Genomic DNA, 24361 nt, shown 5'->3' with positions numbered 1-24361 from the left:
ATTGCCACGCAAGGCGAAATACAACGTTTAGGCACGGCCGGGTAAACCTAATAAGAACGAAAAAGGCAAACAGAAAAAAAAACTAAACGAACGAGGACCTTTGAACAATTCGCGCTTAACTCCACTGTATATCCCTGGTATTGGAGCCACGGCCCTACCGTTTGCAAGTCCTTTTCTGTCATCTTCGCGCGAAGAACCAAAGAATATACATGGAGATTGGCGGAGGAATCCCCCAAAAAAAAGAAAGAAAGAAAAAGAAGCATTAGCTGAAACATGAAGAAAAAAAAAACACGACACCATAACAAAGGAAATAGAAGTTGTGCTGAGCATAAAATAATCCATGAAGAAATGAAATCGAAACATTACTCTGCGGACAGCGCGACGAGAGATCTATAAAACTACATAATTGAGCTAAATAAAGATCAGGTGAAAACAAAACACAACCACACCAACGGCTTATGATTTCGCACCGTCGAGTGGAGGTGCATGAAACATTTCGCTGTCAAAAATGGAACAGAGCATGAATTTCTATTAAAATGAGAAAAAAACTCTGTGTAAAACATCAAACAAACCACAATGAAATGAGAAAATATGTGCGTAAATCAAGCGTAGCATTCTTCGAGAAGTCAAAGGTTGTACCTTTTATCTACTTTTAAAGCCGAGTCGATTAAGACAACACGAAACAAATAATTACATTGAGAAATGTACGATTTAAAGCACTATCCGTTGACACAATCGGGTCAACGGTTTCGGACCGGTCGCTGGATTTAGTGAAAACCACACACGCGTAAGTACATTTGAATGCTTCTTTCGTTATTTATTCCAGACTTTAGCTTCTGCAATAAAGATAAAGGTAATTCGTGATTTTCAGCTTACGCACTCCTGGGCTTCGAGTTCCAATCGCCCCCCCCCTCCGCCGACTCGATTTCCTCTAGCAATTTTTCCTTTTACTGGGGGGGTGGTGCCCTATTTTTCAGCTCGTGGTTTTTTTCTTCTTTTGCTTTCATATCTTAACTTCTCGTCCATCGCAAACGTACAGTTTTCCACCTTAAAAAGTGTTGTGGAGGACGCCAAACGGTAGTTTTGTGTTTGTTAATGTTTGCATCTTTTACTTGAACCGCCCACCAAGTGGACACCACACCAAGATTAACTGATGTACAAATTGTGTTTAATTTTCTTCGTCCTCCCCTTGCCCGTTGCGTGGTTGCGGGAGTTTCAGTTTGTTTTTGTTTTGGTTTTCCCATTCATCTCCGCCCTTTACGGGCTGTGGTTCGATTTTTGCATTCCTCGCTAAAACATGGTGTAAAAACGCATTACGCACACCTCCTCTTGACTCCGTTTACTACGACGCTTTTAGCTTCTCACAGCGGTAAGGGGCCATCGCCGGAACCGCTGCGCTAGAAGTTTAGTTGATTTCTAAACCGTCACCTGCTACCAACGTTTCAAAATAGGGTTTTCTCTGTTCGTTCGTTAGTTGGTTTATTCTTTATTGTTTAAGTGGTACTTTTTATCCCTTTCTTTTATTTTTTCTACATATCAGAAACACTGAAAACATTATATGACATGTTCATCGCCAAGCGTTCAAAAAAACTCTGTGACAATATAGGGCGCTTGCCAGTACTTGTAGTAGTGTTGGTTGGTTTGATTCTCTTGCTTCCGACACTCGTGCTGCCCGGGCCCGGGTTCGCAGCAGATGTGCTGTTGTGTGCCGTTGTCTGTGGTTGCTTGCTCAGCCAATAGCAAATAAATATACATCTCCAATCAAATATCGTCCGACGTCGGCTTCGACTACTCAAACACCCCTAAATCGGATCGGCTGTCTAAAGTAACCGCCACGATACTATCGTTACATCTTTGCAAAGGATTGAGACAAACGGTGTGCGCCTTCATTACTTCAAGGACGATGCACAAACACCCACACACACACGCGCACACACACGCACGCACGCACACACACACTTCACACATCCACACACAAACACACAGAAGATAACAAAGATTGCATACACCACATGCAGATTAATAAGAAGAAACTGACAGTGGGGCTCTTTTTTGGGGGGAGGGATCCTAACCTTGCCATCAAACAACAACTCCTTCGCCCTCGTGTGCTCATCCCGCTTCCATGGCTATGCTGTCCATCAAATCGCTGCTTCTTTTTTATTATTTTCGTTTCATTCGTTACATACTAGGGTAACTGCATGGAGCAAACTACCACCACACCGAACGAGGACATTCGCGTGACCTTGGCCTACTAATATATTCCTGCTCCAGCTACACGGCCAGCGATTCGCCAACGAGACACCTAAGCTCAAACAAACAAGACGGCAAACGCCGCTCTTGCGTCGGTCGTCGTCGGTCGTTACACAACTTTTGCTTAACTTTATACACGTTTTACACACCCTTCCAGTTACCATTCAACAAAGGAACGGGTGGGAGGCGGGGTGGATTGGGTACTATGGGGCGGTTTTATCTGCTTCCGGTACCCATGTGAACCCCCCCCCCCCCCACCACCAACTCTCCCCGTGGTGCAGTGTTTCTATCGTTACAATTCGTAAGGACCTTAACCCTCATATCTCGCCACCTCGCTTGACGGGCTTAGTTTTTGATTTTGTTTTTGTTTGTTTTCCGTTTTGCTTCTCACACGTGCTCACGGGTTTTCTCCTAGTACGGCGCTTCCGGTAGAAAACTTTCCTATACATCCATTCTCGAGCGTTTACGTTCTGGTGCTGCTGATAAAATGTACGCACTTGTGGCCTCGGATTAGTGCCGGCGTTAGTGTGCTTTATTGCGTAGAGAGGTACACTCAGGACACACACACACTCGCACAGTACACACTGTGGAGCTATGCCCCATGTTCCTGGTACAATGAACGAAGTAATGAGGTGCCTTCTCTGTGCGCGTCCGGCGCAACGGTAATAACGAATCCATACTTTTCTATATGCAAGAGAACGTTACCTAAATAATGCCGAAATCGTCTCACGCAGAGGGCGCAAGAAACTAGCGTCAAACGATCCCTAAAGCGCCAAGGGACCTCCCTCCACAACATGCGTTCGGTGAAAACCCAAAATGCAAACAACGTAAGGCAACAATCCAGGATCTACGAAAGTGTAGAAGGTAAAGTGTTTGATATCAAAAACCACGTGAAGCTGTACACCTTGTTTTGCCTCGTTCCCTTTGTTTGTTTTTTGTTTTTTTTTTTTTGTAAGCTAATTTTACTCGCACTGCACACTGCCTTCCCACAGGACGATTGTTCGGGCGAACCGGGTAAAGATAAGAAATTAAGAACGGAAAGAAAACTCTCGCCATAAACGTTAGACATGAGGCTAAACTAACAAGAACAGTAATTTATCGTCGTAATCATATAGAGCTAGACTATAATGTAAAAAATTAACATAGTGATCTTTGTAAGCATAGTGGTAAGCAACATCTTCTGGATGTGGTACGCTAAAATACGTAATTAAATAAGCCCTCGATATACAATATTAGCTCGGCAGTACGCGCGTACATCGTGCAGTAGCGATTGACCTTCCTTGTTTTCTTTTTCCAACAAACAGCGTTAAACCACAGCTCGAACGCAAACCGGATAAGAAACATGCTCGCGGAGCTGTCATTGGTAATTGTACGTAAAAGTCTTCACCTTGTCCGAATGGTTGAATCATTTTCCTCCCTCGTTAATTCAAGATTTTGTTTGTATGTTTTTCATTCTCCTTTTTCCTGCTTAACTACAACTTAAATGACGCTTTAATTTCAATAACTCGCCATATCCTGGTTGGACGAGCTCGAAACCACCACCACACGCAGGTGCTTTGTTTGTTTGTTTGTTTATCATTTTGTTTTTAACATTTGATTTATCACCTATGTACACATAAAACATCGGACATATAAAAACACGTCGCAAAACAGGGGGTGGATCCCAACCGAGAGGAAGATCCGGGGTTTTGTTTTTGCTTTTTTTTTCTTCTTTAACAACAACGAGCACGACACAACAATGAGTGAAAACTGTACCATTCCTTTCGGGCCTTTCGTCGACCGTCGCTTCTCTTCCTACGCGCTGGCGCGGGTTGTGGAGGATGAAAATGATCCGTTTTGATCCCCCGCCCGAGACGAATGAAACGGAACAAACATCGACATGTGTGTGTGTATATATGTGCTGTGATTAGGTCAATCAAAATGGTTCCAGAATTGGGAAAGCAGTTCGCTCAATTCCATTCCGCACCGCCGCAGAGTTCGGGGGCAGCGTCGGTACTACTATATCGAGGGTATCTCAACTGTACATCTCAAGTGTTGGACGTTGTACTAATGTGGCTTTTGGCAAATGCCGGAGGGGTCGTCGTTGTGTTGTTGTGAAGCCAACCTATCCGCAAACGGTCCATCCGAAAATCATGATCATTGCGCGCGCTACTTGATGTCGGCTCTGAGTTCCGTCACTTAGACTCTCGCTGGTCGCTGCAGAACTGACTAGTATCGAAGTATGGCGGGCACGGGAGGACGCATGGCGTGTCCCGTCCCATGGTCAATGGAAGAGATGGTTCCGCTGGGTATGTTCCGCTCACTCAACGTCGACGCCCCGCCACCGATTCTACCGCCCATGCTTCTCCGGTTTGGTTTCCTTTCCTCTGCCGCTGTTGAAACGCCATGTCCTTGCACCTCCGACACCGGCGCGGTACCATCTAAGCCGATGGTGCGCCTGGTGCCCTCACTACTGGTAATGCTACTGCTGCCGCTGCTGCTGCTGCTAGCCATGGTGGCGCCCTGTACCGCCGGACGCCGCTCAGTCGCTCTTCTGCTGGCAGTACAGCTCCTTCAGCGACTTCAGCTCCTCGATCAGGGCCTTGTTCTGGTTCTCCAGCACAGCCACCCGGTTCTCTAGGCACTTGATGTACTCCTTCTTCTTGCGCCGACACTCGCGGGCCGCCTCCCGGTTCTTCTGCAACCGCATCTCGCGCTTGCGGGACTGGTCCTCCAGCTGCACGTTACCTCCCATGACTGTGTTGGGAAAAATATCTTCTCAGGACAACAACCGAGCCGAGCGGAGGTAGCACGAAATCGCGCATTGCGATACGGGGACGGGGAGGTTAAGGGGGGGGGAGGGGAGAAGCAGCGCGAGAACGGAATGAGGTGCAGATGGAAACCGCATTCACCACGCCCAATGGTTACGACGTTCGATTGTTTGCCGGATTTACGGAAATGCAACAAACGAAAACGCAACCGAAAGACGATGAGATTCGGTTGGGGATTAGTTTTGCGAGGAGAGAAAGGATCGGAGGTTAAGGACCGGAGTATATGATATGCATGTATAGAAAACGAAACAGTACGATTGCGGTCGTCGGTGGAGCGGTTTCGGACAGATCGGATGATGTGGAGCGCGGTAGCAACATTGACACATCGTGTTTGTGGTATGGATGGCGCGAGTTGTGTTCCAGTGTGTAGCCCAGCGGATGTTTGCAACAACAAGGTTTCCGCACGAGACGAAGTCACCACCAAGTAGAAGTGTTGGGGAAGGGGCGAGAAGGTGGGTGCAGTGTTTGTAGATAGTGTGTCGTGTGTGTTAGGGGCGTACGATTAGTCGGGGAAGGGTTTGAAGAAGCGCGTAGACACCATAACAAAAGTGCATGAGGCGGGAGGTAGAAGATGCAGAATGGTTTAAAGGAAAAACAAGGTTCAAAGAAAGAAAAAATACAATAAAAAGAAAGAAAAGAAAAGAAAACAAACTCAGCATTATACGTAACATCTAGTAAAAACAACTCGTGGAGCAGACTATGAGTTCCGCTGTGTTAAAGCAGGACCGTTGGTTGGGGAGAGTGTGTCGGGGAGCAGAAGGTAGTAGGGCCACCATCACTGATCCTGCTTTGGGACGTTTTAAGCCCACATCGAAGAGCAAGGTTTGCCTCGCTCTTTTATTCCTCGGAAACGAACTATCAAAAGAACTCTAACTACTGCAACAGGAAAACTATAAACTGTTCAGTTGATACGAACAACTTGTAAACTAAGGACATCGTTTGAACGGTGCAAAGAAGAAACAAACATTGCAATACCTTGCACTTAGCACTAGAACACACTACTTTGAACCATAATTTGGCTGATCATTTTCGAACCATTAAAACATCGACTTGTTTGGAGATTTGTCAAACCTTTAAATGACTGCTGTTTCGTACACTTCTTGTCTTACTTTTAGCATTTAGTGTTCATTTTTTTTAGTAGCGTATTTTTTTTTAACTTAAATAACGCACTGAGTCCAAAACGTTCGTCATATCAAATCAAATGAATATAAAAAATATAAATAACTTGCGAAATAACATAATGCTTGTGACAAAAAGTATGCAAAAACAAGTTGCAAAAATTATAACATAATATTTTTCGAAGGAAAATAAAACCACAGTTTGTCCTTAAAGTTATGTATCTTTAAACTTTAACAGTTTAGTTGGGTTCTTTTCCATTTTATGTACTGCTTGTCTATTCCGTTACGCGGTTTGTGGTTTTAAGTTCGAGGATAAAGGTAAACCTTATATTCGGTGCGATATTTTTTTCCTATACTCCGAGCAGCGGGTGATTCAGAGTTGTAGTAAAAACAAAAAACAAATAGTAATGCCAATTGGTGTACGAAACAACGTCTATTTAAAGACCTGAAAAATCGTAGAAATAAATATGTTCAATTATTAAATTAATCAAAAGGATGAAGTCATAGCGTTTTGAAAATTATATGTTAAACTTGCCGATCTATGGCGTACGAGTAGAGAGTTTTGGATTCCAACTAATGCCTAATTTTTGTTTGAAAAATTATTCACCTGTTTTCGAAATATTCATAAAAGAAAATGTTATCCACTTAAATTATCCGCCTTTGTATTCTAGTGCTTGATTAACGTAATAAAGTGCATTCAGCGTCCTTCCAATCGGACGTGTCTAAAGTAAAAGTGTAGTAATAGCTAAGATAAATTATCAACAGGCGCTACACACTAAGTTACTGATAGAAACTAATTCGCTAAAATACGGTACAGTACCATGTGTAATCGTCAAAGCTGGAACGTCAGATGCACACCAAGAACGTTTTATTAACAAGATGACAAACTACCAAACACAAACAGGTTCGGGAGGTCGGAGGCCGTGCCGGCTTAAAGCACTGGCCCGAAAAAAAAACAACGACTGACAAAACTCGGTCGAGGAGTGGTGGCAAGGAAAGGGGTGTGTTTGACGTTGGGGAAAAGCGGAACAGAGGGTCGGCGAATTAACGCTATGGCATCATACTTACGAGGTACGTATATGCCCTCCTGGGGCTGGGAATATTGGACGACCCCGCCGCCGGGGGTCGTTATCGTATGCAGTCCGGGACCATCGCTCGGGTTGTTGGCTGTGGTTGTAGTTGTCGTTGTTGATGTTGTTGTAGTTGTTGTTGTTGTTTGGGGCAGTAGAAGTAGTAGTGGTAGTAGTAGCGGATCGCAGTTTGTGGTAATAGAAATTTCAGGCAATTATTGTAACGGGATGTGTTTCAAGGCGGGATGGTTTTTAGGCATTTCAGGATCGTCCGGGGGCATACCAAAAAAACAAACAAAACGGGAGAAGAAAAAAAATCAAAGATGCCGGATGAGATGTGAACCGATGTGTGCTGCATGTCGTACGATGCAATTGCTTGCACAGATTTCGGTTGGTGGTGCGCAGGTTAGGATGTGCTGGATAATGGTCCACTCCTTGGTGAGGATGCGCGCGTCCCCGTGCGGTTACTGTACTTGGCAATGTCTTGTATCCGTACCGATGGTTCCATTTTTATGAACCCTAGCTGATTTTCTAAAGTATGATGCTGAAGGGGATGGTTTAGTATGACTTCGACGCTTCGATCGCCTGCTGGAGTTGTCCTTCGAGGCGAGGCGTTTTTCGAATGAGGTGATTGATTACAGCAGGGCACAATACTTGCAACACTGCTACGACCGGAAACGGAAAACAGTCAAAATACCTCTGCACGACGCTAATATGCAACTCTGCCGTTATGCAATAAGGAAGATTATTTTCTATTGAATCTACTACTGCTAATAAATCGAAATGAATACCGCAAAGGTTCGACTTTCAAAACCAATCTACTACGAGCTACGGCTATGGAAAAATAAGTATCTAATTGGAACAACCAAGTAAGTTACTAGAAAGGCATGCAATGGTTAAAGGTCACAGATCAAAAACTACTCAAGGCACGAACCAAAATACGAAATCGCCATTGCTAAAGGCGGAACAAACTTACAGGACTTAGGTAGTTTTGACGAAAGGAACAAAATAGTATTAATAATAATAGTATGGAATACGAGATTAATCGATAACAAAAAATATTTCATTTAAACGACACTTTGAGGAAGTGGCAGACTGTTGTAAAGAAGTATACAAGGAGTCGAGGCCATCGACGTATGTTTAAACGAATATACATTGTTTTCTGCGTGTGGCTAGAGACCAACAGTTTCATTTTTCGCTTCCCGAAGCGTTGCATTGAAATAGGATGAGATGTTAACAGTGACTACGTGGTGATTCGTACCGGAGGTCCGTGTTAGTAAGATATGCCAGGGCACAGCCGATGGCTAGTGATGGGAAGTTGGTGTGAGTAACGAGAGGAAGGGTGTTTGAGGTTTAGTAATCGGTGGTGATCGATCGTGTTGCTTCAGTCGGGCGCCGATTGTGGGCGCTGGAAACGTATGGGCATTTCAAAAATGGAAAGAACAGTGTGGCGGCTAGAGAAAGTCTAGGGCGAGGTGAAATGACAGGACGAGCGCGCAGGTACACACACTCTCACACACACACACAGGATGATGGATATGGACTGGTGCGCGGTGAGGTGAACGGAGTCGGGGCTCAGAAGAACACAAACACACCCGCGCCCGGAGAGTGGAACAAAGACGAGCACGAAACGTACCGATTTCCGCTCCGCCGAGATCGCTTAATATCTTACGATAGGATGGTCGCCTGGTCAGCAGGTCTCTCCGCTTCTTCGGGGACGCCTCCTCGTCCGAGAGTGTGTCATCACTGTTCGTGTCGGTCATGATACCGCTGGATCCGGTTCCGATGTGCGGTTCTGGTTTGATCTGCAGTCCCGATTTGCGGTGCACGAAAAAGGAAAACAAACCATTAGTATTCCGATCAATATTTTAAGTTATCGTTACAACATGGATTTGTGGAATTTGACGTGGTCGAAAAATAAACATTCGTTACCAACTCTTTGCAATAAGAGGCAAACCAAACAAATGCCAGCCTTCAATTCGAGAAGCATGTTGAAGAATGCAGTATGCAGTATGTTTTGTGACAAGTCAAGCAATATTGAGAAGTCATATGACTTCGCGCTTTTCATTAAAACTAGATTTACAAAAAACAACAATTACTCATTGCATATACAGGCGCTACAATATAGGAAAGTATTCCGTAAAGAGTTGCTTAATCCCCATGGTATCCACGTACGTTATTTATGGAAATTGTTGTAATTTCAGGTTCAGAAACATTAGGTTTGTATCTCACATTAGAACTAGTGCATGTTTGTTAAACAAGTTTGATTTTTCAATTCAGCAAAACCGTGTTCAAATATAATGAATCTAAAAAATACATCATTATACATTTTTATAGCGTCCATACGCAGATCAAATCCATACGACTTTCTTTAGGTTTGTAATGTAAAATTGTAAAAACTTGGAATCATGAACCTGTACATGTAAGATGTAAACAACCGTAGCTACTTTTACATGGTAACTAAAGTTTTTTAAACAGCTTCAAGACCTAAATTTAAAGTAAACATACGTTTCCGGACAGCCGGAGGAAAAGCAAACCCAAACATCCTCACTCCAAATGCTATTCCTAAACTATGCTTTGCATGACATTGCAAGAAATTGCACATCAATAACATTTCCAACAATTGTGTTTGCCGCTTTCGTATTGCATTGCTTATTAGTATGGTAGAAGAAATCGGTGGGATATATGTTATCTTGGCCACTCTTAGTAAACCGGTTAGCCAGCGTCCAGCGTAACCTGACCACACTTACGTGTATCGTTTGCAAGTTGCCCGTCGTCGTGTGAATCACCGAGTTCGGTTTGTTGCAGACTAATAGGACGCCCCGCGTGATGGGCACGTTGCCAGCCGCCGTTTGTATAACTGACTGCTGGTTCTGCTGTATAACGGATTGAGCCTACGGGAAACAGACGGAAAATTGGGAACCGTTAGCAAAACAAAGTACACAGATAGGATGCCATACGACACGAGAACAAACCTGTCCGGCCGTTTGCGATGCCGGTATGAGTTGAACAATGTTTGGTCCCGCCCCAGCCGTTGCCGCGGATACTAGGACCGCTTCGGAGTGGGCCGTACCGGCTGCTCCGGTAAGTGCGCCCAGCGCTGTCACTGCCGATCCGGTGCCACCGGATCCACCTCCACCGCCTCCACCACCACCGGCTGCTGCTCCTGCTGTCGGTGCCGCCACCGCTGCACCACCGCTACCGTTACCGTTGCTGGAGGTGCCGCTGTTTTCGTTCAGCTGCGTCGCTCCCGTAGCTGGGCCGCGTCCAGCACTGCCGCCGGTCGCCTCACCACCAGCCGATGGACCGGTACCACCACCACCACCACCAGCACCACCTAGCGGATCGCCTATCGCCGAGGAACCGTTCTCCTCGACCATACTACTGTCCATACTCCGCCTATCCGTAGCGGCTGCGCTGGAGCGGCGTCCTCGTTGCCGTTTCGTGTTTGTTTCGTTTGTGTTTCGATAGTTTTTAAACTGGTCACCTTCGACTTTGAAGTAACGAATGGAGAATGAGTCTATCGTATTTTTTTGGGGGCTTGCTCGCGAAAAGCCTCTCCTACTACTTTCGCGGTTCGCCAACGCAAGAAAAAATAAAACCACTACACACACTCACACTCGCGTTTATGATTTTCCACGCACTTTTACGCACTCCTTGTCCAAAACCTTTGATGTAGACAGTCTTGTATCACGTTTGTAATTGTTCGTTTTTTTCTCTCACCTTCTACTGGAAGGACCGATAATTCGTCCACTACTCGATTGGTTACCACGCACTATGAGCCAACATGCCCCCGCATCTCACTTCCACTGGCCAGGGGAAGGGGGCACAATCAGCGGGACTGAGCCCGGTGTTAAGGCAAATTTGTTTCAAATCGGATCGTCTGCGGACGGAAGCAAGTGAGGGTGGCTCGTCAGGCACATCACAAGTCAAAAAAAAAAAACACAAAAACACAAAAACAAAGGTAACCGGACCAAAAACGGAAGAGGTTAAAAAACGAAAAGAAAATAACAGTCAACTGGCCAACCCGGTCCAGCGATGTTCCGTCCTCTCTATGGCATACGCGTTACCCCCGGGCACAGCTACAGCAGCACCGCACACTGGCGCATCTGGCGTGGACGGTTGGTGGAATGCTTTCCATTCCGTGTGCTGCCCGGCCTGCTCGCTAGTCTGCGCATTCCCTGGTCACCTGGTTCGACGAGTGGCGATGCAATCGAATCTGGAAAGATACGACCAAAGACGGGTGTTAATGGCGCCATTTCTCGGGCAAAGTACGATTGTATTGCTTACGGTTTAAGCTACGAATTCCTTGGTAGGGGAGTGTGGCTCCCTTTCCAGTCGTTGAGGTTGCCGCACCAGCTACACCTTATCATCATCATCACGATCAGCAACCGGCAACATGAAAGAAAGAAAAGGAAACGAATTAATATGATTGTCAAAGCAGCAAGGAGCAAGTACATTAAACTCATGAACTCATCAAAACATAAACCTGCAGCCTTGTTACTCCCACAAATGCTACAGGTGCCATATAAGAAAAGACACTTTTCCAATGCGCTTGGACAAGGTCTTACTGCTTAGCGAAAACCATAATAAAAAAAAACTATCGAGAAAACCGAACGCCCAGTGGGAAGGTCAGGATCAGCTCGCTTTTCCCAAACTTTCCCTCGGCATTTTCCGCCTCTTGTGTACACACGCCGACGCTGGGGAAACCGGAGGGCCTGACCTTGAGCGCAGCTCACGCGGACGTTAAGCAGTAGCTCGAGCTCTCACCTACACCAGAGCATTTCTCTGTGCACAGTACACATCTTGCTAGAACCGGGCGGCACAGTGGCTCATATTGGTAACTTTTTTTGAAAATTGAAATGAAAAAAAAATCCTTCTAATAAAGAAACATTGCACCTCACCTATAATATAGGTGAACAGCAGGTTTGACTACACGTGCAAGATTTAATCCCAGTGTGAAAGATGTGTTTTGTTAAATCACAGTGGATATCTGGTGTAATTAAATTTTGTTTCGTAAGCGCCGAATGAACACCTTTATTTCCTTACTTGGAAAAGACAGCACAGCTCTACGACTGATGCATCGGGCGGTATTGTACTAAGGTGAGGATTACGGTTACCATGGCAAAAACCACCATAAACCATACTCCTTCGCTTCCATGGGGAAAACGATTTGAGTTAACCACATTTGGCATCCGTTTAATCTGTCTTCCCGATATCCCCGTGAAAAACTAAAGAGATCAAAAATGGTGCAGCAACGTGTATTATCTTTTGGTGATAAAACGATGGAGTTTCATTTGGATGTGCTGGCTGCTATGAAAGCAAAGAATGCATGCATACGCTGAAACTAGAGTTGTGCAATTCCGATTCAAATTCTTTGCTTCGTTTTCGAGGTTCATTAATCTTTTAATGAGATATTCAGCAATGTTTTAAATCTTAGGTGAAAGATTAAAGATTCATAAGGCATAACACTAGCTGAAACCCGATTGGAAGCTGTAGAGCCATGAACCATATTCAACTCAGAGTATTCGGTTGGATTATCGGTGGGTACTCTCGTCCTGAGAGTAAAACATGTGGCCATATCTGTGAGCTATTACTCCTGGATGCGGGCCCTTTATCGAGGTACAAGCCAATCGCAAATTGAAGCCACCCCTGCCAGAATAGGGTGACCAACAGTATCGGCTACCAGAATCAGATTAGGTCTTTTAAGTTATGTTTCTGCTTGATTGATTGCTGAGAAAAAAAATTAAAATTAATAACGTGACTCTGAATTATTTCATTTCAGTAGTACGAAGAAAGGAACATCCGAAGTATTATACCACTGATGGGAATTGAAGAGAGTGGGCGCTTTAAAAAGGTAATTGTGCGATCCCAGATCGAATGACTGTCAATTCCCAACCAATCCAGGGATTCGATACTGTATGGAGCGTCCAGTTAAACCTGGAACTCCATGCAGTCTAGATTTGTAAATAATATTTAAATCTCATTCACTCCCGCATCAAGTAAATATTCCCTATTTACGATCAATCCTTAAGTATGCAGCAAGACGAGCAAATTATAATAAAATTACAAATCGAACCGAACAGCTCCCTAGAGGGTTTGGATTAAACAGTTCGCTCCAGGTACGACTTTATAGTTCTACATTATTCACATATTGTTCTTGGCAAGCTTGTCCACGATGCGAGCCACTGTGAGGCGCAACGTTATTTACACCATGCTCACCACACGTGGGTTGCTGCTGGGTGTTGGAGAAACAATACAATCCATCCCAGTGAGAAAGTGAGATGATTTGGCATTGCAGTACGCGTTACACGGGGGGTTTGGCTATATGGTGCCGTCGGCGCCCTGGTCGGCTCTCATCTCGCTACCCGCGAGAACATCCGCGGTACGGCTGTGAGTACGTCGTATGTCGGAGGCGCCCCGTTAGAGCCTGCCGATGATAACCTTGAAAAATCCAGTCCAGCTCGGGCAGAAAGAAACGTCACACGGTAGGCTAGCCTCCCCTATGGGTGCGCCTAATGGCGTTGATGGTGCGATGTAGTACATTACACCGTGGGCAACCTTTCAACCAGACGTTGGCAGATTGAGCTTAAGTTCCAAAAACAAGCTACATTGCAGGATACATTTGCGCTGACATATGGAGAGGAGAAAACTGTTTCCTGTACAAGCAGACCTGGCAGAGGTTTTCATCTTCGCTAACAACATCCAAGCTGGCTATGGTAAGCGAAATTGTAGCGCGAAATGTTTCCTTTCCGAGTCAGGCACAACTAAGACTCAGCTAAACGCACTTCGACCGACGAAAATGCCAATGAAACCAAGAAGAAAAAAATCTAGTTGTAACACAGGTCAGAGGAGAGGGGAAAAGAAGAAAACCAACGCACCGACGAAAGAAGAAGCACCACTTAGCGCATGGTCATGATCGTTAAAATACGTGGTTCGTAAATTTCGTTTCGCGGGAGTCACTTATTACGTAGTTAGCGGTCGCTTGCGACCGTCATCAACCGCGGAAAAATAGATTTTGCTTTTCTCGTGCGCGCGGACCTTCCCGCGCTCGCCCTTTTCCGCCCTCCGTTCCTCCTCAACCGGAACCCATGGTGTGGTGGCTCGAAAAGTTGCCCGAGCGGGGCGAAGCGAACCAATACCGACAACAACGGCCGCCTTCCGTCACCGTGCGCGGTGATGGTGGAATTTCGTACACACACACACGCCCCGACCAGCTGACAAGGGCACGGTGCACACATACACACGCACGAAATCCCCGTGCTGGTACCGTGATGAGTCATGAGTTGTATGAGCAGTGAGAGCAGGTTTGGAAACAAGACAATCTCATCAGCTCACGGTTACCATTTGGGATTTTTGTTTTACTTTTACTTCCATCGCTGGACCAAACGCGGTGATTTTTAACCGAATGACTCAGGTGCAATGGAAACATCCCTTTCAAACCGACACCAGTTACAGCCTGCCAGGATAATGTCCGAAAAGGGTAGCCAGGGCGGCCAAAGAAAACAAAGTCGGCAACGGTATGCGCCAGGAGCTGAAAGTGTTGGTGTGTATCCGTCTGTTTTCAAATGATTCATACTTTTCCTTTCTTCTTCGCAATATGTTACTTGAACTTCACGGAGTGATGATCTCAAATAAAAATAGGTCCACCGCAGCGGCGTGCATCTTGGGTTTCGAAAGCCGCACGCGTTTCATTGAAATAAAGTGGATAGCATCACAACTGTGCTTTTCTGGTAGCACAGTAAACTGGCATGCAACATCACTATTTGCTCAGTAACACCTTTCAAATTTAGATGATTCTATTTCACCTATGCTTGTATTGTTTAACTTCAACTAAAAGGTTCATTTTTTGATGATTATTAAAAACTCAGTGCACAATGTTTAAGTGAATCCGCTATACATTTTTGTAGTCCTCACGAAACATACTCATAACTCATACTCAGTGTGTTAAAATTTACTCGAAATTATGTTTGATGAATAATAGTTTCACTATTTTACTAGTTGGGAATCTATTTTTCTTTTTAGTTTCTACATCGCCAAATTTTGAATATGCCGATATGGAAGGCATGCGTATAATTGGTATTTGGTACAAGACAGGAAAATTTTCACCAGTCAATAGGAGTAATGCACTTTGTTCTTATGAGCGTATGACACTTAATTGTGCAACCATAATTCATTTTCAACGTGCCTGCTTATCACAACATGCCACACTAGTTAAAAGAAGGCAAAAACCAACAGCCTCTTATAACTTTTTTGTTTACTCTCAAATTAAGTGGACATTTTATGGTATGGTGCACTTTTTTTAGCGAACACACCATAACACCATGTACCCAAACTAGTTTGTATTAAAGTTTATCGACTTATAATCAGCAAGCAGCTACACGTTTTTTTGTTATTGCCTAACGTTTTGTTTACAAACAAAATACAAACGAAAGCCATTTGACATTTCCCGATTGTTCCCTAGGGAGGGTTACGGGGTACGTTTGGTGTAAATAGAAAAAAGATAGGATTGACAATTTCCACTCCGTGCTTGAAGGGGTTTCCTGGAAGATGATAAACCCAGGGATCCATGGTTTGAAGCAGCAAATGATACACCCGACTGGTGAAAGTTGATCCAAAAGTCCTGCCAATGTATAGTGAGGAACCAAGAAAAGGACCAGAGCGAGCTGAGCGGCACTGCGTGAGAAATCACGGAGGATACATATCTCGTCTCTATCTCCACTAAGGGAACCTTATCTCACTGGGAAGGAATGTCCAATCCAACACCACTACACAGCCGCCTCCGGGGGGTGAGAATCTGGCTACGTGTCGACCGTGGGGGATGATTTTTAACGGAAGTTCCTTCGAGGCTTCGGTTCTAGACGAAGACCGCCCGATTCTAGCGCATTCATTCTCCTTTCCGCCTTTGCGTGGACGAGGCAATGGAATGGTGATATATGTGCATTTTTCGGTGCTAGAAGTAAACGTTGGGTGCCCTTCTAGATTCCGTTCGTTGATGGACATTGTTTGACATAGCGTGTTTGATTAGCTGATTACGGCTTTGATGGCTGATTGAACGGTAGATTGTAGTCGCCTCGAAGGTATCTCTGTCCAGCCAGGATGGACTTTTCTGCTGTCCGAAGACACCCGGTGGTCGCCAAAAGTTGTTTAAACAAGAGGACCCTTTTTGTGCCATTCGCCGCACGACGTTCCACCCTTTTTTTTCTTGCTGCCAGATAACATTGCTATCTTATCAAATGGTTGTATATTTAATAAACATGAGCGTGTATTTTCGACAATATTGCCACACACGCATACACACATGCACATACACACACTCACCGAGGAAAAGACAAATCGCTGACACGGAACACGGGGATATACAGTGAGCACAAAGTTTTAGGCTCACTGGGTCACGATAAACAGCACCAACCTCACTCACAGGACACTCACTGCAGGAGGCGATTCCGGGCTCATGCCATCGGAATGTCGAGCTGCACCACGCTTGGTTACGGTCTGTGTTTTGTGTTGCTTCCCTTCTGCCCGTGCTGTTTTCGATCAATCCTTCATAGATGGAAGTCCTGCTTACGGGGCTGACATTGAATCCCGCCTTTTATTGAGCACACCTATTCACCTAGCACTGCACGCGGCTAGCGTGCGTTAATCGCTTCGATAGTCACGCACCAACACCACCACCACCACCTTCACGTCAAGGATCGTTGTGCACAGTTCGTCCTGCGAAGGGCACGCAAGCGTAAGCACCTCACTGCCAACTACTAGAGCCGTGTCACTGTCTCACCTATCGGCTCGCTCTCACCGATTCTTCACTTCACGACACGATGATGCGATCTCGGTGCGCTACCTGAGGATTACAACAACAAAAAGAAGAGATAAATAAACTAGGAGAATAAGGTTAAAGAATTCATTTGATGTTCCACCAGTGTAGTTGATTCCGGCGGTATTCAAATGGTAATTGTTTGTTACGGACACATTTGCACGTGCTCGTAAGCAACGTTGTCCTTTTGTTTGGCTTCAGGACACAGGGCCAACAAATCGAACCATCGAAAGGGTACATAAACACATGACGGAACTACACACACACACACACGCACACGAGGCCGGAACTGATTTCCAACCCAAAAGGAGCCCAAAAGGACCTCCCGCTGGACCGACGCATAGCAGGCAAGGATGTGCAAAGCACGACAACAACCTCACCGACACAGGAAAAGCCCATCCGAACGCGAACGACTGGAACGGAAGGAAGGTAGGAAGGCAGCACCGGGGTGGGGATCCGTTTTGGGATCCTCTCGGAGGTGTCCTGAACGAAAGCAAACTGTTAACGAAAATCCACCACAAACTCTGACAGGTCGCGCGAGTTTGGTGTGGTTGGGCGGGATTTCACGTGTTCACGCACACAAATGGCAAAATGGCTGGGTGGGTGGCGAGCGAGCGCGCACTTAATCGGGACGGTTGTATGTGTGTGTGTGTACGTGTACGTGTGCGACCAAGTGTTTGCGCGTGTGTATGTGTGTGTGTGTACGTTCGTATGTGCCACACAAGGGTGTGGAGTGTGCGGAACGGACAGGGTCACTGTTTGTGGTGGGAAAGGGCACTGATAAAAAAAAGGGCAGGAATGGAAGGAAAAAAGCAGTGTGCGCGGCGATTTTAGTACCACGGGACGGGCGCCACCACACCAACAGCTGCAATAATAATACAAATAATGCAGCGAGGAGAGGAGCAGCAGCACAAAAAAAAACAATAAAACACACACAGCAACAGGAGCTGCGGGGAGAATGCTTACGACGGCGACGCTGCAGGCAACGCTGACGACGGACGACGACGACGACGACGACGACGGTTCACGCTTGCAGGAAACCGGAGAATTCGTCATATTCGTTGCGAACACCGAAACGGAACTACAGTGGCGTTGTTTTTGACAGTACGCTCGAACGTCATCGCGGCGAGCCTATGGCGCCGAGCAAGCGCACGAGTGAGACGTTTCGCTCGCCGAACGGTCCGCTGGTCGGCTCAGGTACCGTGCGTGCGACCGAGACAACCACCGGTTTCGCTCTACCCGCACCGCGTTCGGTGTTCTCGATGGCTCAGCATTTTGACTCAGCAGCGCACGACCTTCCGTCACGTTCGCTCCGTACCCGCAAGCAAACCCGTGGCCAGCACATTCCCTGGCAGGCTTGTCTAGTGCGAGCGAGTGCGCACGATGGGAATCACGGGCGCGAGATACGGCATACGAAGCTGACGCGTACATCTACGTCCCATCGATACCGTTTACATCACCAGCAGCAGCAGCAGCAGCATTACAAGCAGCAGCAGCAGCATCAGCAGCGCTGGGGGACACCGCAATGCTTCAGCGATCGGATGCGCCATGCCATGGCTTTTCTCCAGCGGTGCCCAATCGGCACACCCCTCGGTTGTTTGGCACGGAAGCCCCGCTACGGGTTTTACGATGGAACGCTGGAAACGCAGCGCCTCCCGGTTTGGCACCTACCATTGGTTCTCGCACCGCATGACGCTGTAGGCATACATATGCGTACGTAGTAGGGCGTTACGTACCCCGGGGGTGAAAAATGCCTACGTTTTCGATTGCTCGCGAAGCAGCAGCGCGACGCCGCGTTCCGAAGGTTGAGAAATCGTCGTCGACGACGACGATGAAAAAATGGCAATCAACATATAGAGAAGCCCGGTGACGCAGCCGCACCGATGACGGCAGTGGTGGTGGTGGTGGTGTTGGGATGGTGGTTTAAACGTAATCACCGATGACGTCACCAGCGACCTTTCCAGTCACCCGTCCGACGGTGGTGGCTGTGTTTTATGCAGCAAAAAGCAGTGTTTCATGCTAGCAAAACGCTTCAACAATCCCTGCCTTTGTAGCCTTCGCCCTCAACTTATGCGCGTCCTCAGCAAAATTCCCTCCCCGCTCACCCCCCCCTGGAACGCATACATGCGGTGACCAGCGTCGTTCTCGCCCAAAGACTGCAAACATCTGCAACAAGTCGAACATGGGAGCAAACAAACCGATGCCACCCAAAGACGCACCATCGCTTTACCAAATGGTTTCAAACATCCCATCCGACACTGTGGTCCCGGCGTCGGGTCTGAGGCACAAATTAACACATGCGTTGCATACCGCGGATCACGTCATCCTTTATTTTCATCTGTGCCTTCCGCGAAAGCCTGTGAAAGCTCCGGCGACGGCTTACGTCACCAGCGGTACCGATCATTCGCTTTCCGGGCCGCGTTTTCTTGGCAGCGGGTTTGCTGTTTTCTTTTCTGCTTATTGTTATTATGCTTTTTCTTCTCCCTCTTCTGTTTCTATCCCTCCTCCTTCTCCTCCTCCAAGACACATCAGACGTTCCTTTAATCATCGGTGTGTTCATACACGTCCTGCGGTTTTCGGCCTGTTGCATGGGGACGGCACTCGGAACGGTGGGTGGCCGGATGGGGTTTGGGGATTGAGGGACGCGATGTTGATGTATCGCGGCTCGGTCGGAATCTTCTGGAAGCGCGCTTGCCACAACGGAGGCAGTGGTGGCCCCACCGACCGCTGTACGCTCTCCATCGACAGTGCAAGACTTAGCTTATCACAACCTTGCACTATGGGCGGAGGTCGGTCTAGGTTGAAGAGAAAAACCAATAAATAAAAATAAACAAAACAAGCGTGTTTTCCCACTTGGCTTGTGGAGGGATGGTTTTCAGGAAAGCGCACGTTGTGCGAGATGATCATTTTATTTTAGGGGAAGGCCTTGTGGGCGCCTCCTTTTCCCACTGTGCAGCGTGGGGAATTTCAGCGGCGGATGTGTCATCCTTCTCGGTTTGGGGATTTAAATGGAAGAATGCTGCGGAAGGTAATATGTTTTCATCAGTTGAATTAAAATGCAAGAAAAATAAAATAAAACAGATTCAATGAAGATTATTTTATTTTCTTGGGGGCCAACAAATGTGGCCCACGTGCGAACGTGATGGTAGGAGCTGGAGTACAAGCACACATTTTTTCTTACTCGCATGGTACTACCGATGAGCGAACAGCATTGTGACCGTGCACACCTGTACGCCAAGCACACATACCACGGCGGGTCAAACAAGAAAACATCACCGCTATTGGTCACTTGATTAGCGATCCACAACAGAGCATGACGTAATGTTTGTGTTATTTTTAAACAATATTATAGCATTTCGGTCGCCCTTCGCGCTCTCTCAGACGCGAGCAGCAGAATGTGGCCGTGTTCTGCTGTAGCTGCTTGGATACCGGTTCCACCCGATCCCTGGCAATGTTCGCAATGTTGTTTCCATATGGTTTCGAAATTCAATCGTCGGTTGCGCTCCATTTCAGCCAATTAAAACAGAGTCGCATGGGGGTCCCGCCGAGGAAGGGCGAGGTTTTAAGCATCATCTACTCCGGTTAGGGCAAATAAGGAAGATACTTATCGAATCTTTATCGAGACGTTTATACGATGTTTGTTCATGCGAATCAAGGTGTTTCTTTTCACCAGCAAGGAGTTATGTGAAAGGATAAACTGTAGCGGCACCATCTTTTTGTACTTTCTTCGTCCATCCGTGGTGGCGCCATCTATGTTTTACTGGAGGTACCAAAACGCGCGAAGCAGTTGCACGTTCAAAATGACCGTTCAGATCAAAAAGCTTTGAAGAATTAGTAAATTGAAAAGGAATTCATTTTAATTCGTTTATTACTTCATACCAAACAGGACAATTATTGCCACAAATGTATCGAGTACGTTATAAGGTGTTTTACTACCTTCCACCGGTTCCATGAACCGTGTGCCACCTAAAAACTAACCGAACCATGCTGTTTTACTTCCCGTTTGCTGGTAGAGCGCCCTTTGGCGCAATGTCAATTAAATAGGTATGTCAGACAGTAACGTTTCATAAAATGTGTGCAAATGCATCGGCGTGCCAACGGACTAACCCTAGAGTAAAAAAAAAAACAAAAAAATGTACGAAAAAATAAAGTTAAAAAAAGCAGCGTGCCCGTGTTGGCGGTAATAAATAATTATTTAGCGTCGTATCGATATTGCACGCTCGGCGTAGCATAAACATGGTATACAAACTGGTTCTGGGTACAATATAATTCCGACGCTCCAGCAAAACTCCTCGCCTGTACAGATTCTTTGTGTTGATTTGCCTTTTTGTTTTTTGTTTTTTGTTCTTTTTTTTTGCTCTGGTTTGTTCAATTTTGTAATAAATACTCCTAATAGCTTTGAGCCACATTTTCGCGTTCAGTTTTTGCTTCCAATCGAATCGGTTTCGTCAAGCAAAATACCAGTTCCGATTGGGTGGAAGAGGGTGGGGGTGGGCGGGTGTGCTACGGAAAGGGTTCGAAAATATGCATTTCCCGCTTTCGTTGTGATTGTTTTTCTCTCATTTTTCTCTCATCGTTTCTTCGCGTGCCACTGCGCGCGTTGTTAATATTATTATGAAAACAAAAAACAAACCCCGACTAGAAAAATTAATGTAATTGTAAAGCGAACGTTCGAACCATGCCTAATAATGCTAGCAGTGAGCTTTTCCTGTAGCCGAGAAAGATAAAGCGGTATCAGAGGTGGGTGCGCAAAGGTGGAAGAATGGGGGAAGGAACGGTGGTTTTGAACGAGGGATAGAGTTGGATTTTGCTTGTGTGCGCCTAGGGATCGGCTGGGACGGTGGCCTGGTGGGACGGTTGTTGATGGTGACCGTGGTCGACGTGGTCCTGCGGTGCGCCTCGGTGTTCGTGGCTGCGTCCGTGCGCATGGTGTCCGGCGTGGTGGTGCGGGTGGTGCGGATGGTGCGACTGGGTGTGCTGGTGGTGCTGGCGGCTGCTGCCATCGCCCGCTCCCGAGGACGCCGGATGGTGGCTGTCGTACGTGACGACCGTACCGGCGTGGTTCGGCTTCAGCTCGTGTGCGTGGATGTTGATTTTCTCCTCGATGTCGTGGCCGTTCTGACGGCTTCGGTGGATCTCCTGGTCTTCCTCGTTGGCCCGGATCACGAGCGAACCGTGTGGGCCACGCTCCAGATGGTGATGGGCGTCGACCCGCTCACCGACGACGTGATGGGCGTGATGGTGCTGCTGCTGCTGCTTTGTGGACGACTCCTCGCCAACCGAGGCGGTGCCGGGTGCATCACCGGCAGCGGCATGCTCCTGACCCCGGCCAACCTTGTGCTCGTGCAGATGACGCAGGGAGTCGTACTGATGCTGCATCAACCGCTGGTGGTCTTCGTACTCTGGTGGCAGCGCGTGGTGCTGCTTGCGCGCCGGCGCATCGTCCCGCTGTTGGAGGCTTTCGCCGTTCTTAGCGGTATCCTGCGCGTCCTCCCCCGACGCAGCTGGAACGCTGCGATCGCCAAACGGCACACCCAACGGTTCGTCCTCCACCAGCTCGGAGCGCAGGCGGTTAAAGTCGAGGATGGAGTTCTCCGACTGCAGACTGTCCACCAGCTCGTCCCAGTTGCGATCGCTGGTACCCTTGATGAGGCGTATCATCTCGATCAGCTGTTCCCGGTCGGCCTGCGAGTTCGTCTCCTCGATCGAGTGCAGCAGCTTGGTGATCTTCTGATGCAGCAGCTTCTTCACGTTGTCCGTGTGGCTGTTGTGCTCGTAGTGGTTGAGCTGCTGCTGCTGCATGTACGTCGTGCCGCTGTCATGCGACTGGAAGTCGTGCACCGGCGTGTGCCGGATCAGATCCGTATCGTTTTCGCTGTAGTGCACCACCTCCAGTATCTCGGGGATGTCGTCCTGGATCATGTCGCTGTCGGGATGGGCGTCGGACTCGCCCGATCCGGTCGCCGTGTGCCCCGCGTGGGCCGATCCCCTCTGATGGTGATGCTCCTGGACACCGCCCGATTCCAGCGGACTTTGCTGCGACTTGTGCTCCTGCGAGCTATCGGCGGAGTCGTGACCACCGTTGTGGCCGTTGCGCCGCGCCGACTGTTCCTCGCAGGCCGTACACGAGCAGTTGTGTATGAGCTCCACCTGCTTGAACAGGTACGGGGTCTTCATGTTCGGGTTCTCGGTGCAATCAACTTTAACCTGCGCAGATTGGAACTACCGTTAATGCCAACATCAGGTGGTGGGAAGGCTCCTCAAGCAACTTACGAATATATGCGTATAGTTCAATGGCTGACAGGAGTCACAGTACGGGCCAATCACTTCGCCCGGATCCGACGGTTCGGTGTGCGGGATGGAGTAGCTGAAGCAGGCCCCAACGCACACATTGTTGTCGATCGTCACCTGCTTGCAGCCCGGTTCGGTGATCACCTGGCTGATGTTGCGCGTTGTGCACCAGGACTGCTTGTTCGGGTAGAGGACTATATTGTGAACCTGGGGAAAAGGGAACGGAACGATGGACACAGGTTAGGTTAGTTCCTATTATTATTTTCCAGCCATTAGACATTGGCTACACCCGAGCGAGGGTCTTTCTCGTTGCCTACCTTATGCTCCCGATTTGCGGCTACCGGCACCACAATGGCCGCAGCGAGGATCATCAGCTTCGCCGGCACCCACCAAACGTTCGGTGCCTTCCTCATGTTGTACAGCTTCGCGAACTTCATCGTAACCGGCTCTGGGAAAGGTGAAGATACGATAGTCAAAATGTGTCTGCAGCCGCAGGTGACTAATTTGAATATAATTAGCGAGGTGACGGAGTTTGGTAGTTTCGCTTCGAATCCACTGAGAGCGTGCTGGACGCTCGGCGGGCGGCAGCGAAGTTAGAAGAAGTTAAAAGCTGATTCCAGTCCACACAGATTTTTTTTTGCCCCACTCGATTCGAAGGAGCCGCCGCTCTTGCACCCCCAACCGTCCCCTGCTTTCGTTTGCTCGCTCGGGTATATCTTGCTCAAACTAGTTCTAGCACAGATCTTGTCCACGCCACCTAGCCAGCGGCACACCGGGAAACTATTTCTTAATTCCCAGCTCCTTCGCCAAACAAGTTTCCTTTTTTGAATGCTGCGATGTATTGCGTCGCATGTTTTATCTCTCTCCGTTCGCAACGAACACCTGACTATTCGAGACCGGTGAGTGTGGCTCGGACCAACACCCCGACGCAACCTGGGCTGTTTTAAAGGCGGCAGTATGAGCGCCTATGGCTGTGCGGTGGAGATTTGGCACAAGTCTGGAAGCAAA

At 47.4% G+C, this 24361-nt stretch overlaps 2 protein-coding genes and 1 long non-coding RNA gene across 6 annotated transcripts; all 3 read right to left on the bottom strand.

The window, feature by feature from the left end:
* Positions 1–4136: 4136 nt before the first annotated feature.
* On the bottom strand, positions 4137–10774 carry LOC131291371 (cyclic AMP response element-binding protein B). 4 transcript variants are annotated; one of them, XM_058320570.1, is made up of 5 exons: positions 10224–10774; positions 9999–10142; positions 8885–9053; positions 7247–7345; positions 4137–5004 (listed from the first exon to the last, which is right to left on the bottom strand). In XM_058320570.1, exons 1-5 carry the CDS (start codon positions 10638–10640, stop codon positions 4772–4774), a joined length of 1062 nt encoding a protein of 353 aa, XP_058176553.1. In that variant the 5' UTR covers positions 10641–10774; the 3' UTR covers positions 4137–4771. The 4 variants fall into 4 exon arrangements, with proteins under 4 accessions (XP_058176553.1, XP_058176554.1, XP_058176555.1 ...); XM_058320571.1 differs by lacking the exon at positions 7247–7345; XM_058320572.1 differs by lacking the exon at positions 7247–7345 and having other exon boundaries at positions 4137–4986.
* Positions 10775–11539: 765 nt separating this feature from the next.
* Positions 11540–18130, bottom strand: LOC131291308 (uncharacterized). Its single transcript, XR_009189298.1, has 3 exons — positions 18029–18130; positions 16570–17089; positions 11540–11613 (listed from the first exon to the last, which is right to left on the bottom strand). It is a non-coding gene; the product is annotated as an uncharacterized LOC131291308 (long non-coding RNA).
* A 3753-nt stretch (positions 18131–21883) lies between these two features.
* On the bottom strand, positions 21884–23790 carry LOC131291125 (sarcoplasmic reticulum histidine-rich calcium-binding protein-like). Its single transcript, XM_058320316.1, has 4 exons — positions 23671–23790; positions 23336–23560; positions 22574–23269; positions 21884–22510 (listed from the first exon to the last, which is right to left on the bottom strand). The coding sequence occupies exons 1-4, from the start codon at positions 23788–23790 to the stop codon at positions 21884–21886; spliced, it is 1668 nt and encodes a 555-aa protein (XP_058176299.1).
* Positions 23791–24361: the final 571 nt, after the last annotated feature.

Source organism: Anopheles ziemanni, chromosome X, assembly GCF_943734765.1.
Source record: "Anopheles ziemanni chromosome X, idAnoZiCoDA_A2_x.2, whole genome shotgun sequence".
Taxonomy (NCBI): domain Eukaryota; kingdom Metazoa; phylum Arthropoda; class Insecta; order Diptera; family Culicidae; genus Anopheles; species Anopheles ziemanni.
This window is presented reverse-complemented; position numbering and strand designations above follow the sequence as displayed.